The sequence below is a fragment of the Rattus rattus genome, chromosome 17 (genome assembly GCF_011064425.1).
Source record: "Rattus rattus isolate New Zealand chromosome 17, Rrattus_CSIRO_v1, whole genome shotgun sequence".
Classification (NCBI taxonomy): Eukaryota; Metazoa; Chordata; class Mammalia; order Rodentia; family Muridae; genus Rattus; species Rattus rattus.
This window is the reverse complement of record NC_046170.1, coordinates 29,611,369-29,624,807: the sequence shown is the minus strand read 5'-3', so window position 1 is coordinate 29,624,807 and position 13,439 is coordinate 29,611,369. Positions and strand designations below refer to the sequence as shown.

Sequence of the window (13,439 nt, the reverse complement as noted above, 5' to 3'; positions counted from 1 at the left end):
CTGAGACAATCTCAAGTGTGTAGATGAGTGAACTGGAACACTAGCAGAACTAACGCTCAGATCATCAAACAAGGCATGATCAATTCTCGAGCGTTTCCTATCTCTTTAGCCACCACATACTCAAACATGCCATTTTCTGTCCTGGCTCCAAATACCAGACAACACTTGCCATTTATAAAACCGAAACTTTTCTCCATGCCCCACCCCAACAGGAGGTTTTTGGGTAGCCCAAGTAGCCTTGAACTCCTAATCTTGCTTCACATCCCCAAATACTGGGGTAAAGGGGTTCATAATGGCTGGAGGCAGCTCAGCTGGCAGAGTGCTTACTTAGCCTGTGGAAGCCCTGGGCTCTGTCCCAGCACTGCATAAACCAAGCATGGCGATGCACATTTGTAATCCCAGGCACATATATACTGTGTTTTATTTTGAAACAAGGTCTCATGTAACCCAGGCTGGCCTTGAACTCCTGGTTTTCTTCTCTCTTCCTCCTGTATAAGCTTTGGTCTGACTTCATTCCCTCCACATTATGCTTTTGACATTTGTTCATACTATTGCATGTTCTTTGTGTGTGTGTGAATATGAAACACATCTGAGAGATCCATTCCTCCCTAGGGCACTGAACAGGGTTTGAACTTTTTAAAGTGTTACGATATCTGGCAAAAGTCACTAGTAGTGTTAATGATGTTACTTAAATTCTTACTGTATGCATTCCTTCTAATTTTCATTTTCCTATTAAAAAAAAGAGTATTGGGAGATAAGACAATTTGGTATCTTAACTGGCAGATGCTGTACTCTCCTTTGCTGCCCTCAACTGTGTTAAGCAAAATATCAGCCAGCCAAATGACTTTAGGCCAGCACCGACCTTTATGAACATACCACAGAGGCCCAGAAGAAAATGCATGACAACTGTACTGTTATTTACTGCAGCTTTTAAAGGGGCTCCTGAGGTGACATCCTCAAGCTAGGGCGCTTTCAAACAGTTTACATGGGACTTTTTCCTGTCACAAGCCTTGATGAATCCTAGATGATTCTATAACCATACCTACCTAAGCCAGAAAGAGACACTTAACCCTAGTGGCCTAGCAGAGAGACCATTGAGAGTGGTGTAAATACAAACCTTCCTTTGCATAAGAGGTTTGCTATGATTGGTGTAAACACCGGTCTCTGGCTATAAGCAAGCTGTCTGCTCACTTGATGAGTCAGCTTGGAGCCACCAACATTTAGCCCTAATACAAGATTTCTCTCAAGTTATCTCTTCTTGCCTCCTTTACCAGAAGAGGCTAAGCTGGTTACAAAGAAAGCAGCAGCAGGGGCAGTGGCACAGCAGTGGTGGCTGAGGCAGCACTCGTCAGGACAGTGGAGCATGCTAGGCTGCAAAGATGACAAAGCTATGTCTTCGTGAGCCACAGGCCTGGCAGCCAACAGGGCAGCAGTAGCTTGTTGTGACACTGACCAACAAGAGGCAGCTGAGGAGCAGCCAGGTCAGGGACAAGGATGGCACAGAAAGTACAGAGAAGGCCAAAGAGGATAGAGAGCTGAACTGGAACAAGGCAGAGGCTATAATGAGGCAGAAAAAAGCAACTGCAAGCCCTGGTTGCTGGAAGAATACCAGTGAGCTATTAAGTCTTCAGACGTGCCAGATCTGGAAGCTGTCACAGTGGCTGCTATCAAGGGACGAGGACTCCGGACATTTAGTTCTGTCTAGAAGCAACAATGCCAACTGCTGCGACTGCTGAGGACTCCTGACTTCTATCCTAGGCAATGCTTCACTTGTAGGCTAAGGGCTCCACTACCAAAGGCCTGTGGAGGAGTAACACCAGACAGCCACCAGGCCTGGCTACCCCACTCACTGCCATGGGGTACAAAAGTTGCTGAAGCCAGCACTTGTAGAGCGTGGCTTCTGTGTGGTAGAACATAAGGACCCTGATAGCCGACTGATGGTAAATCCGCCATAACTACTTATTGTAGGGTTGCTGGGCATTGAGAGCTTCTCCAGGTTAGAGTGACTATGAGTACATTGTCCTTACACATGTGAGCTGAGCTAATCTATGCACAGATGGTAAATATGAGCCAAGAGAGGAGCCTCAGCATATCAATACACAGTGCCAGTTAACTCTCAAGACCTTTTCAGTATTGTTGTTCTGGCTTTTCTAAAGGGAGTGATAGGCTGAAATAGTATTTGACTTGGTAGCTCAGGCTAGCCTGAAACTCCTGATCCTCCCAAGTACTGGGGTTACAGGTGTGGGCCGCAGCACCCAGATTTTATTAAACAGGCATTTTCCTTCTTCTTACACTTACTTATCTCTGCATGCATAAACGTCTGTGTCTGTATGCAGGTGTCACATAGTGGCCAGAGGACAACTTGTAGAAACTGGTTCTCTCTTTCCACCTTGTAGGTCCAAGGGACAGAACTCAGGGTGTCCGGCTCGGCTCTGTTAAGCTCTTTTACCTACAGAGCCACCTTGCAGTCCTGCTCAACAACTCGACCTTCTGATTCAGGAAATTAATTTGAGCCCTGAGTGAACCTCTATACCATGATGAAAGACAGTAAAGCGGAAGTCTCTAAAATATTTTATCCTAATAACATATTCCAACACAGAAAAGCAAGAAAAAAGAGCAGTTTCCCACCATCACTTGTTAGCTCCTAACACACTGCCGTTCACCTTAGCACTGAGAGGGAAACACTACGCTGAACGTAGCATTTGCAGCACAGTTTTAACCCAGAAAACGCTGCTTCTGTGTTTGAGCTTTGGTATAACTTACATAGTTCACTATGATCATGCAGTTTGCTTTCTCAGTCAAAAACTGTTTCCAAGACGGATCTGCACCAATCAGTACACAAAGCTTTAGTCCGTTCATTTCCACTATTGTACAAAACCTACTGTGTAAATACATCGCTGCTGATTTTACCCATTTTCCTACTAACAGTCCTATGCTTTCACCGCACCACAACACAACACAACACTGTGATAATCATTCTGTGTGTAAGTAAATGCCACCAGGAATCACTGTTCACACAGTTCTGCCACTTCTCTGACATGGTCACCTTCTTCTGAGGTGGTTTTATAGTCAAATTCTCACTGGCTATGGCTGAGGTCTCCAGAAGATACTGAGCCTAGTGCCTCTTCATATGCACAATGAATTTCAAGGCACCCAGCCATGTCTTTTTTTAGGTCTATATCCATTGTTTCAGGGCTAACGGCAAAGTTACAAAAGAATGCACAAGGGGCCACAACTCTATTCTGCAGAGTGGCTGAGAAGGACCACAGATGCCACTCTTCTTAGAAGGCTCAGACTAGAGCTGAAAGAGCTAAAACAGGAGATTGGATAGAGAACTCACTGTTCCAATTGGCGTAGAGGGTTCGAAGGGAGAAGCCACTGAGTGTCAGCTCTCTCAACTGGTTCCGCTCACAATGCAGCTGCTCCAAGCTACATAAGGAGCTAAGGTCCAAATCAGTCAACTGATTGTCCCGCAAATCCATGTGAGTGATGTGTTTATTTCCTCCAGATTTTCAATAATCACCGTTTTCAAGTGGTTCATCCTTAATATTCAGAAATAGGAAAATAACTAAAAAGAATTTCTATTATGGGTTTAGAAACGTAGAATAGAGAGGTAAGACCCTCTCCTCTCTTTACTGAACTCAAGAATTTCACTACTTGCTTCATTTTTCAAGGTACCACATAAAGAAAACCACCTGTTGATTTATAGAAAAGGAAGCCAAGATCCAGGTAAATTAGAACCAGTAAATACACAAACTAGACAGGAAAAAGGCAATATTCATGAAGAGAAAACTACTTATATCCAAGTACCTAGCAAGGTGAGGTGGAGAAGGGGAGAACAAGGAAATGGGTATGCTCTGGAGTGAGAGAGAAGCTCGGCTAAGCTAAGCTTCCCTTTCCTGTGGTTCCCACACCTCCTTTTCTCTGTGCTAAGACTCCCATGCACTAAGGAGAAAAAAGTCACCTGAATGCACATGAATGGTTCAAACACAAACTTCATATAATGTTTCTGGTTCTTGTCTCTTCACCTACTTGACTTAGCACAAACCAGCCTGTTCTCCTTCTCTGTGGTACTAAATTCCAGGCTGTCTTTACAGGGCTGCTATCAGCTTCCTGCAATGTCAGAAGATGTGGTAGATACTTTTTACCACCTTCCTTTAGAGAAAAATGGTCACTACAAAGTAAAACTCTTAAGGTTTTTAGTAGTGAAGCCTTGAATATTTCAACTACAATATATTATCAAGAAAAAAAGTGACTCAACAGAAAAATGGTCAAGCTTATAGAAAACTAGAAACCACTAGTCAACATACAAAATGATGTTTGATACCACTCATAAATAAGCAAATGCTCATCAAAACAATGAACTACAATGCTGTACCTTCTACTGCCAGTAAAGAAAAAGAAAAAAAGACTACTGAATCCAGTGTGGGTAAATGGAAATTCTCAAAAAGCGATGCTGAAAGAGTAAGTCAAGACCATCTTGGGCAATCTAAGTCTGTCACTAACAAACCCGCCCTATCCTTTTTCTCTCTGCTACTGGGTAGATAATGAAGTTTTACTGCCCATCTGAGAGCATCTATTTTTCTACTGTTCTAAGCTCCTAATGTCCTAAAGAAACATTTATGAGGAGAAGACATCAAGGTGCATCCCAGCAAAACTAAAGATGTTCCCGTAGAGTACCTCACCTTAGATCCACATGCTTAACATGGTTCATCCTGGTCAGCACCCCTAGGTTCAGGATTTCCAAATGGTTTCCTGCCATAACCACTTTATCTAACATGGTGAGTTTCTCCAAAACTTCAGGAATTTGACTAAAATTGTTGAAGGAAATTCCCAGAGAAGTAAGCTGCTGCAGGTTTCCCAATTCATCTGGTAGAGCTGTGAGAACATTGCCATCAAGGCAGAGGGTCTGAAGACTGTGGAAAACAAACAAGCCTGCATTATGGAACAGCGGACACAAACCGAGCCAGGATGGGAGCTGTAACTCGTGACTAAGCCACGACACTAATTATTTACAATTCAAACATTACAACACTCCCCAAATTGTGGCCGGCCCATGGGGAGTAAATAGAAGTTAGACATGGGCCTTCAGATACTACATAAAGATCCAGAGTCTCTGCTGCTGAAATGGAAAGAATGGGTCACTGCTTGGTGGCATGGTCAGATCTAGCATCAAGAGCCACTACTTAATAGAATCTTGTTAAGAATGTGACTTATCTCACTGTGAAAGCTCAAAGTGCTACCTGCATTCTAAGACTAGAAGAGGTCTCCTGCAAAAGAGAATGTAGAAAAAGCCAACACTTACTTTAACAGATTACCAATCTGACTTGGCAAGTCATGAAATCCATTACAAGAAAGGTTGAGTTCAGTCAGGGTAGAAATCTCACACAGCAACACAGGAAACAGTCCAAGCTTATTATGGGACAAGTTCAGGCCCTTCAGTTGAGAAAATCTAAAGAAAAAAGGCACAATACAAACTATATTTCCATAAATCCATTGTTATGGTATGAATATCCACTATATCTTTACAGGGATCATCAATGGACTTTGATGATCTATTTTTTTTTTAACTGTTTTATTATTGCTGTTGGAGACCTTCCATGTAGCCCAAACTGGCCTAGAACTCTCGATGTAGCATAGGCTGGCCTCAAACTCAAAATATTGCCTCCATTTGCAAAGTGGTGGGATTACAGACACATGCTACCACAACCAGGTAAATGACCTGTTTAAAATATGCACCATATGAGTTGTTCTAAAAACATGTTTTCATTTATGTGCTAACAAATGTTGTGTGGACACAAGATAGTAAAGTGATTAAAATATAGAGCATGCTGTCAACCGGTCAAGAAAGTCCTACACTGAGGCAGAAAATGCCCATGGGAGCTCCTGCTGCCACAGTACCTTTCTATCAAGTCACACTTGCTACCTTTAAACTCATTTTACTAAATGTCTACACGAAATACACAAAATTTAGTCTCTTCAGATACCACAATAGCTAGCAAATACATAGCACATTAAAAGCAGTTTCTTTATAATAAAATTATATTGGCATGAATGTCACTTGAAATAAATGGGTCAGGTGAGCTTGAAAACAGGTGGCAGGCAGTCTTGTGTGGTAAAGTGTGTGAGGCACATGAATCCTGTGTTGTTGCCATCTATGCAGTCAAAGTTTCTACACTGTCTCACCTCGAGACACTGTAGCCATAGAATGGTGTGTGGAACATCATGTCTTATATCATACAAGTAAGGTGATAAGCCAAAGGCATTGTTCCTCTGCTTTGAGAATGGAACCTATGTTACCTAACACTAAGGCTCCTCTTTCAAACAGTAACCTCTGACTTCCAGGCGACCTGACTCTGATTACATATTGTTCTTTGCCCAAGTGCCTTGACTTCAGAATCTCTGGCAAGCTCTCTTACAACTCAGGTGGAAATGCTAAAGGCTGACTTCCTTACTGTTAAGGCTTATCTTAATTTACTATACAAAATAAGTCAAATACCTGTAACATTACTAAATATATTCTTGTATCTGTAAAAGATTAGATTGTAAATACCTGTGTTTTTCTGAATATTATACAAGGATTAAAAAAATTATGTTACTAACATGAGTAAGTCAAACATGTCACTTTAATGTGTTATTCCCCATGTAATGTAAAACACTTTGCTTTGATTTTCAATTTCTCCCTTCCCCAACAGAAACCCACAATCACGTCTTATCATCATTCATGGGTATTCAATTTTGGTGTCTTGTATAGTTTCTTGAGAAAGAGTCTCACTTTACATAGCCCAGGCTGGTCTCTCATGCTGTTTTAGGTGAAAATATGCAAGTGGGATGTGGAGAGAACAGGAAGATAAAATATGCTCTAACAAAGAAGATAAGCACATAGATCATTGTCTTGTAGGGATAAAATGGCTCCATTATCAGAAGAGAGAGGCTCCACAGTTGATCAAGGACTTGAGAACTGGTGGGAGTGAATACACAGGAGAGAGAAAGCCTGCTCCAGCCTTAAGCCATTTCAATTCGAAACTTTTGAGTAAAAAACTGTCCATGTATGAACTCTCTCACTCTGCCATAGCTACAGATGATGCTTTATCATAAATGCAAATCATGCTTTGGTGTTAATATAAAGATTACCCCAAGCCTGGCACAGTGGTGCAGGCCTTTAATGCCAGCACCCTGAAGGCTGAGGCAGGCAGATCTCTATGGATTCAAGGTCAGCGTGGTCTACAGAGTGAGTTCCAGGCCACTCTGAGACCCTGTCTTATAACAAAAGAAAAACAAATCACCAAAAAATAGTATCAAAATCAATGGCAATTCATTGTAGTCTTTGAAATATAACATTCCACCACCCTTCTGTTTTATAGGGAGAATAATAAGAAAAGAGATTTGTGTTAATAAAAGTTTTGCTTCTTCAAAATGGAGTGGCATTTAGAAAATGCTAGTTGTTCTCAGAGGTTCATGTGCTGGAAGCGTGGCCCCAGCATGGTAGGACTGAGAGTGGTAGACCTGTAAGAGGTGAGAACCAGGACGTAGCTCAGGGATAGAATACTTGTCTAATATACACAGGGTTCTGGGCTCAATCAATACCCAACCTCACTAAAATAATAAACAAATATGTAAAAAAAGGAAGAGGAATTAATTAAGTCACGAACATTCTGTCCTGACCACTGACTATCCCTGGTTTCCTGTCTGGCTATCCCACCGTCCACCATGATATGCTGCAGCAAAGGGATCATCTCTTACATTTAAACCTCTTCTCTTTATACATTATCCAGCCTCTGGTTATTCTGTTATAGAAATGAGGAATGATTTAATCTAGTAAATGTGTCCACTTAAGTGTGACCCACTAAGCTACTGATTAAAATTCATTTTCAACATACTAGTCTGGAAACCTCTTCTCTACATACTTGTAGAGTGTGTCAAGGCCCCCTGGTCTTTCTAACTGCATGAAGTTGTGTCGCAGGTTGAGGTAGGTGATGTCTTGACTGTAGAAGAGATGCTCAGGAACCTCCTCAAGGCTGTAACACGAGAGGTCCACGGTGCTGATCCTCTGGGACACCACCTGAAGAAGAGCAAAAAGAAAAGCCTTCTGAGCTAATGTCTGCTTTCACAGCAAGGCCAGAATGGCATTTACTCAGAAGGAACTGACTAAAACTAGGAAAGGGGAAAAAGTATAGATTCTATTGTTCATTTATAAAAACCAGTTAACTGGGCTGGAGAGATGGCTCAGTAGTTAAGAGCACTGACTGCTCTTCCCGAGGTCCTGAGTTCAAATCCCAGCAACCACATGGTGGCTCACAACCATCTGTAAAGAGATCTGATGCCTTCTTCTGGTGTCTGAAGACAGCTACAGTATACTCATATATAATAAATAAATATTAAAAAAAAAAAAACAGTTAACTTTTACTTTTCCCTAAAACTGTAAGCTGCTTAAAAAACAAAAGTATAGGGGCTGGGGATTTAGCTCAGTGGTAGAACGCTTGCCTATCAAGCACAAGGCCCTGGGTTTGGTCCCCAGCTCCGAAAAAAAAAAAAAAAAAAAAGTATAGACCTGTAATCCTAGCACCAAGGAGGTGGAAGCAGAATGATCAGTAAATCAAATCCAGCCTTGGTTACATAGGGAGAGTAAGGCCAACCTATCAAAAAACAAGAAATCTAAAACAAACCCCTATGGTACAATAAGCACAGTGGGCCCGTCCCTTGGGGGACTGAGGTGGAGGGTCGCTGGAGGCTACTCTAGGCTACAGAATAAATTTCATGCTAGCCAATACAATATAAATGAGCTCCTGTCTTGGACAAAAAGGAAAGAAGGAAGAGAAAAAAGCTGCTCATGTCTCTATAAGGGATTAAAATTTCACATTTCAAATCAGAATCAATGTTAAGATAATTCAAAGTACATAAGTTTTTTTGAGACAGTGTGGGACAGGATGGCTTTTGTAGCCACATGTCTCTGCTAATTACTGACGACAGTGTTTTCTTCTGCTGGAATCACACAGCACACTGCTGAAGATGCTAACAATGCCCAAGAAACAGTGACTTCTTACAAAGGCAGAAGGATGTTGGTTACTCAAAACAGAAACCAGTTTTTACAAAGAGCAGATTTTATAACTGATAAAAGACCAATAAACTGAATCAAGTCTTCAAAATCCATGATACCACACTTAAACACATGGCTATATTGTGTTTAAAAACACATGAGGAAAGTCACTTGTGTCCTGAGACATGAAGAATCCAAGAACATAATTTTTAGAGACACAGTATAGTTCAGTGTCATATCTTAATGGTTAAGCAGAATTATGCTGAAATGTCAACTATCCTCAACACACTACAAGAGGGCTTTGTGTCAGAATCACAGGTCATGTCCCATCGAAAGTTCCCCTTCTAATGGTCCATCGAGGCTGTTCTAACAATGTTCAGAGCACGAAGCACCAGGCTATCGGTAGGGAGTAGGTGTGTCAGTCAGTGCCTACTGTGGCAGATGGGAGCAGTGGACATCTCATGTCTCAGTTCCTTTAAGGGTCTAATCTCATTAGGCCATAACTCATGAGACCCACCTCACAAAGACAGTACAGAGAGAAATGTGCCCGAAACATTTGATACCATTGTATTACCATGGTAATACAAAAAAGTAAAGACCAGTGAAAGCCCGTTATTATATTCATTGTGCACTAAGAAAGACCAAGTGTGACACTAAATTTTTTTTTTTTTTTGGTTCTTTTTTTTGGAGCTGGGGACTGAACCCAGGGCCTTGTGCTTCCTAGCAAGTGCTCTACCACTGAGCCAAATTCCCAACCCCCAAGTGTGACACTAAAGATGGTCACTCGCTGCTACATCCTCATCTCCTGTCCAAGCTTCCAACCTTAGACGCCTGCCGCTGCCATCTCTGGTACTCAGCCAAAGTCTCGAAGCTGACATGATAGGTCTGAGCTTGGGCTCCGGCTGAGCTGAAAGCAAGGGAGTGTTGCCGGCGCTTCACTTCTTCTATCTGAACAAGAGGAGGGAAAAATCAGAACCACTAATCAGAACTGATGGTCAAAAGCAGTAATAAAACATATGTTTTAAAATGGCAAAGAATCCGAGCAGACATTTCTCCAAATAATATAAACAAATAACCAGCAAGAACACGGAGCAGTGAGCAACACCAACAGCCACTGTGCAGAGGTCATCAAACCACAGCGAGGCTGATGTGGGCTGCACGCCTGCAATCCCGGTACCCAGGAGACAGATGCAGAGAATCCCAGCTAAGTCTTGGCTACCTAAACATCCTTGTCTCAAAAAGTAGACTTTTCCCTAAACTGTAACAATTCAACTTACACAGATCTGCTAACAATACAGCCAGCCAGCCAGCCAGCCTGCCTGCCTGCCTCCCTCCCTCCCTCCCTCCCTCCCTCCCTCCTTCCTACAGCTGTGCTGTGCTGTGCTGTGCTGTGCTGTGCTGTGCTGTGCTGTGCTGGCTGTGCTGTGCTGTGCTGTGCTGGGCTGGGTGCTGTGCTGTGCTGTGCTGGGCTGTGCTGTGCTGTGCTGGGCTGTGCTGTGCTGTGCTGTGCTGGGCTGGGCTGTGCTGTGCTGGGCTGTGCTGGGCTGTGCTGTGCTGCTGGGCTGTGCTGTGCTGGGCTGTGCTGTGCTGTACTGGGTTGGCTGTGCTGTGCTGGGCTTTGCTGTGCTGTGCTGTGCTGTGCTGTGCTGTGCTGTGCTGTGCTGTGTGTGCTGTGCTGTTCTATGCTGTGCTGTGCTGTGTGTGCTGTGCTGTGCTGTGCTGCTGTGTTCGGCTGTGCTGTGCTGTGCTGTGCTGTGCTGTGCTGTGCTGTGCTGGGCTGTGCTGTGCTGTGCTGGGCTGGGCTGTGCTGTGCTGTGCTGTGCTGTGCTGTGCTGGGCTGTGCTGGACTGTGCTGGGCTGTGCTGGGCTGTGCTGTGCTGGGCTGTGCTGGGCTGTGCTGGGCTGGGCTGGGCTGGGCTGGGCTGGGCTGGGCTGGGCTGTGGGCTGGGCTGGGCTGGGCTGGGCTAGGGAGCCACTTCTATCTTTGGATGACATTGCTTCTGAATCTTGGCAGACCAGCTACAAATTTACAAGTTTTACTTGCAAATCAATACATTCTAATGCTTACTAAAGATAGAACCTAGTGGCAGAAACACAAAATACCTTGAGCAAAAAAGAAGCCCACTGTAAAAATTCATTAAAACCAAAAATTTTTGTAACATTTAATTGTGGTATTTACAACATAATCATTGTTCATTGGTAAGAAATCAGCACAACTATAAAAACTGGTGTCAAAACAAAGAGTTTCTTTGAAACCAAAAGATAATATTCTAGAATAATCTTTTAACTATTCTACCATAGGGAACTGGAGAGATGGCTCCATATTTAAGAGCACTTGCCGCTCTTGCAGAGGACCAGAGTTCTGATCCTAACATGTTGGATGATTCATAGCCATCTGTGTATTCAGTCCCATGAGATCTGATGTCTTCTCTAGCCTGGAAGGGCATCATGTACACATGTGTGCATATACACACATATAGACAAAACTCATACACATAAAATAAAAAGGAAAAATAATTTTTAAAAAATTAAGTGAATTTAATTTTAGATACATTAAAAGACTTTGCCGGGTAGGCTGGCAAAGATCTTTAATCCCAGCACTGAGAGGCAGAAGAAGACTGATCTCTAGGAATTCTAAGCCTGCTGGGGATAGACAGTGAGATCCTGTCTCAAACAAATAGAAAGACCAATGGAAAAGGCTTTGTGTCAATAAGTCCCACTACAAAATAATAAGAGAAACAACTGACCATTAATAGTTAATAATGTCCAAAGTTGTACATATGTAACACTACGAGGTCAATTCACATAATACCAAATTAACATAATTACACAGACATGCTGGCTTTAATTTCTACTACTTATGAGTAATTCACAAAACTTTCTCAGTATTTGACCATGTATGATTCTCTAAACTTTGTATATAATATTCCAATGTAAAGCATATTTTTTAGATTTTAGTTTTCATTTTTATTAGCGTGTGTGTGTGTGTGTGTATGTGTGTGTGTGTGTGTGTGTGTGTGTATGTGTGTGTGTGTGTGTGTGTACACACATGTTCTGGGCCCATAAAGACCAGAAGAGAGTGTGGGACTCGCTGGGACTGAAGTTAAAGATGCTTGTGAGCTGCTATCTGGGTGCCTCCTGGATTTGAACTTGGGTCCTCTGTGACAACAGCCAAAGTTGAGCCATGTCTCTAGCCCATTATTTTTAAATTTCAGTAATATTTTCTATTCCCATGGTTTGCACTGAATCCTCCCCAGGATTCTGATTTCAGAATTAGTGTTGTTGTTGTTGTTCTATGCTGTCTCACAGAATCCTAAACATACTTATTCTCAAGGTTTCCAGTGTATCCACTGATTTCCACCTCAGTCTGAAATGAGTTTACGGCTTGATTCTTGAGCTTATAGATATCTTGGTAGCAAGCACTTCTGTCCTCTGAGTCACCTCTCCAGTCCACATTATCTGTCTTTTTAATACACGCATTATGCCTATACTGCTGTGTATCTAGAGCGATTATATATTTCAAAGGTCATTTTGTCATAATCCTCTTCAGTTCACACTGGTTATGCCAATCAAGCCTCAAAACATTAAGTCTTGCGTCTTATAAATACTAACCTACCAGGATCATCTGTCACTCTGTTTAACTAGCAAAGGAACTTTTCCAAGTCAGACGCAGACACATCCTACTTCCCTGGCTGTTGAATTGAGGTTCATGACCGCCTGCCCAACTCGTATATTTTAAACTAAGAGTCAAAAGGAAGACACCGAAAGAGTCTATCTTGGCAGGGGTCTTGACAGCTACTTCTAGTTCCCAAAGGCAGCTTCTTTGTAGTCCCTGGTTACAGCACCTTGGTGGTGTCAGCCACAGCACCGAGTTCTAGGTGTGGAAGCACACAGTTCTGCAACAGCACTTGGGGAACAGAGTCTCTGATGCTGTCCTTCATAACATTCCTATTGGCAGCTACGAAAATCAGGCAGGATGCTTCCTTTCCTTTCTCTCCTTGTCCCTGTCCCTGCCCATCCCTCCTCTATTCTCTTTTCCTTTATTTCCTCAAATGCTGGAGATAAAACCCAGGGACTCAAACATGCTAGGCTAGCATTGTACTGCCACTGAGCTACAGCCTAGCACACAGTCTGTCTATCTGTCTGTCTGTCTCTCTCACTCTGTGTGTGTGAGTGTGTGTGTGTGTGTGTGTGTGTGTGTGTGTGTGTGTGTGTGTGTGTTCATCTGTCATGTACGTGTATACATGTGGAGGCCAGAGAACCACATGGGGAGTCATGTACACCTTGTCTGTTGAAACAGGTTCTCTGGTTCACCTGAAGCTTGATCATTAGGCTAGGTTGGCAGGGCAACAAGCCCCCTGGACCTGACTGTCACTGCTTGCTCAGAACTCAGAGAACAAGC

General features: G+C 42.8%; 1 protein-coding gene across 1 annotated transcript in view; it reads right to left on the bottom strand.

Moving 5' to 3' along the window:
* Window positions 1–13,439, bottom strand: part of Phlpp2 (PH domain and leucine rich repeat protein phosphatase 2) — a 70,123-nt gene that overhangs the window by 24,527 nt on the left and 32,157 nt on the right. The window contains 6 exon segments of the mRNA XM_032888081.1: window positions 3,341–3,505; window positions 3,508–3,542; window positions 4,686–4,916; window positions 5,306–5,452; window positions 7,908–8,062; window positions 9,860–9,985. Coding sequence (XP_032743972.1) covers window positions 3,341–3,505; window positions 3,508–3,542; window positions 4,686–4,916; window positions 5,306–5,452; window positions 7,908–8,062; window positions 9,860–9,985 — 859 coding nt within the window.